Raw genomic sequence first — 3060 nt, forward strand, 5'->3', positions numbered from 1 at the left:
AGTTCTAATTTATGTATCTTCTAATTACTAAAATCGCACCATTCAATTTCAGTTCCTTCAATCGATCCGTTTAATTTGATCTCAGCAACCATCACAAGTCGATGATATACCATCGGTGATATACCATAAATCCCAATAACCCTGCTATATCCCGTCACTCCCTCCGTATCAGAATTAAAAAACTCCCAAGGCCACAGTTATAATTAAATGCAAACCTGATGTACCCATTTGCATGTCAAAAATCAGACATCTTTTTGCCACCTTGTCACTAACCCTCCATGCGTCCAATGCTTTGAGTGCCAACAAACTAAAAAGGACAAGAATAATGAGGATCCTCAATTTCCAGCCCCATTCTAAGACTCACCTTCTTTCCGAAGCATAAAATAAATTCCATTTCACTTGTGTTAGAATAGGAACTCTCTATTTCTACTCTTGAGGGTGCTCTCATGGGATAGTACACTTTTCTTGTTTGTCTTCACAGAATCCTTTACATTTACATCGGTATAGAAGCTTAACCAACCTTGTATGTGAATGATATAAGTTGCCAGTGGGATTGACCATGGCGTTGCCGTCCACCATCACAAAACTCAACCACACTATTCTTACCCCTTCCAACCTCCTCCACTCCAACGTTGACCCCAAAACCGTAACATTCCAAGCATGTAATCAACAGGAACGTCTTTACCACTCAATGGTCGACGGCGTCGGACACAACTTCTTCTACGTCTATGAAGCACTCTTCACAAAACTAAGGCTACGCTTACCTTTCACCCCTTTTCAAGTTGCTATTCTCAAGAAGATCAATGCAGCACCCACACAACTCCATCCTCACGCTTGGATATTCGTCAGAAGCTTCGAGCTTCTCTGTCAATCTCACGGTATGGATCCTATCGTCTCCGTTTTCTTCTACTTTTTTGAGGTGAAGATTAGGAACAGAGAATGGGTTCACGTTGTCAAGCGCGGGCGTCGTCCAAGAATCCTTGAGTTAGGTCAGTGGCACATCGGCGATATCTTCAGAAGCCGTTTCTTCCGGGTTGAGGGAAGCAAAATTGAGGGTTCAGTTCCCTTCTTCCTCGATGAGAACACCGGCAAGGAGATCTTCCCTCTGCATTGGCAACAGCACCTTAAATCTCCAAGTTCCCCCAAATATTTGAGACCCTCCGAGACAAAATTGGTAAAACAACTCTCTCTCCTCAAATCGCCTAAGATGTGTGGTGCTATGATTAGAAGTACTGTTGCCACACCCCGTAGCCGTAAGTACTCTTTTTTTTATTTTTTATTTTTTCTTTACTCTGTTGATAATAACTATGCTGGGAGTGAGAGTGATTTTTGTTGCAGCTGAGCCAAGATTAGATAACTATTCAGTGCAAGCGGGGCATGATGAATGCAGAGAAGAAGAAGAAGAAAACAAGGAGTGCCTTGAGGATGACGAAGAAGAAGAGGAAGAGGTGGAGGAAGAAAAGGAAGAAGAAGAAGAAGAAGAAGAAGAAGAAGAAGAAGAAGAAGAAGAAGAAGAAGAAGAAGAAGAAGGAGAAGAAGAAGATGATCAAGTATCGTCTTCTAGAAAGATGAAACTGAAGAGGGAAGCGCTGTTCGAACCCGGTGCCGATAGAGACGTGGAAAAGAAGAAGCAAAAGGTTTCGGTGGAAAGCAGTGGTGCTTCTCCGCGCCGGGAAAGGAGTATAGAGCAAGTGTTGATGGAGAGCGAGGAGGAGAACAAAAGAGAGGGATTGCGTAGTTTTCAAGGCAAGGGAACAGTTGCTTCACTGTGGGATGATCGATTCAATTTCGACGGTCATCTGCGCCAACACTTATTCTTTTACAGCGACCAGGACCAGCTCCGCCGCGCCGGTGACTCCTCCGTTGCCCAGTTTGTGAAGGCCAACGCCTTCCGGATCGCGACAGCGGCTGATTTCATGGAATCAGAGATTGAAAAGAGTCGCAATGAGGTGCATCGTCTCTTATCGGAGCTGGCGGAGGAGAAGAATGCAAGACTTAGAGCAGAGGAGCAGTTGCAGGAAGCAAAGGCTGCTCGCGAGAAGGCGGAGAGGGAGCTTGTAAGATCAAAGAAAGATGCTGATTGCACAGAAGCATTTCTTCTTCAGAAATGGAACAAATCGATGAAGGTATCGTTTCAGAACGCTGTTGATCAAGTTCGGTACTTTTTCCCAGATCTGAATCTCGATTCTGTTGAGTTGGATCATCGCAAAGTTGTAAAGGAAGGTCAGTTGGTGGAACCTCACTCAGCATAACCATGAATGAATGAATGTTAGAACTTTTCTTTGCCTTGTTTATTATGCTAATGCTAATATTGTGCACTTGTTACTGCTATGTATCTATGTTAGTGTATTTTAAGAACTAAGAAAGACAATGTTAGTGCTTCTCATAACTAAAATAGCTTTTGCAATGCCCATCTTCATGTGAATACGTAATATATTGAACTTATGAACTATCCTTGCTGCTCTTAACATTATTGGAATTCTGTGAATCCTGATCTTGTTGCTGTTAAGACGTTTTTTATGTTGTTATCCATTTGTTTATGTTTCAATTTGTTGACGGAAATGGTGTTTTTTTAAAGAGGGTCATTTGAACCAGATTGTGTATTTGAGTTTTTTTTGTCCGAGTCATAGTTTTTGTTCATATTTTTGTCAGAAATTAAAAACTTGTTATGTTTTTTTTGAATAAAATTACTAAATTGATGATAAATAAAATTTAAAATAAATATATGTTCAATTTTTATTGTTAAGATATAAATCTAAACATGACAGGCAAACAGATAACATGTCATGCTTCTTTTTTCTTTTGGCTTGTTAAAAATTTTAAGATTTTAAATCTATGTTAAATCATTAGAAAAGAAATACTTACATTCATTAAAAAGAAAAATACTTACAAGTGCAAAAATATATCTTAATTTGAGAGAATTTTATATTTGTGATTTTTTTATCTTTTTTCAACCAAATTTTTTTGTATCATTGGTAGTTATAACTTTTTTTTATGGAAAAAGAGTTATGAAAACAATTTTGATATATTAGAGATCAAAATTTTAAAAGTATTATTTGT

The 3060-nt window shown here is 39.1% G+C and overlaps 1 protein-coding gene across 2 annotated transcripts; it reads left to right on the forward strand.

Moving 5' to 3' along the window:
• LOC107624320 (nucleolin-like) lies at positions 209-2452 on the forward strand. Of its 2 annotated transcripts, XM_021113401.1 has the most exons (4): positions 213-490; positions 539-1253; positions 1339-1478; positions 1545-2452. In XM_021113401.1, exons 2-4 carry the CDS (start codon positions 560-562, stop codon positions 2250-2252), a joined length of 1542 nt encoding a protein of 513 aa, XP_020969060.1. In that variant the 5' UTR covers positions 213-490; positions 539-559; the 3' UTR covers positions 2253-2452. The 2 variants fall into 2 exon arrangements, with proteins under 2 accessions (XP_016182305.1, XP_020969060.1); XM_016326819.2 differs by having other exon boundaries at positions 209-1253.

The sequence above is a fragment of the Arachis ipaensis genome, chromosome B10, assembly GCF_000816755.2.
Source record: "Arachis ipaensis cultivar K30076 chromosome B10, Araip1.1, whole genome shotgun sequence".
NCBI lineage: Eukaryota > Viridiplantae > Streptophyta > Magnoliopsida > Fabales > Fabaceae > Arachis > Arachis ipaensis.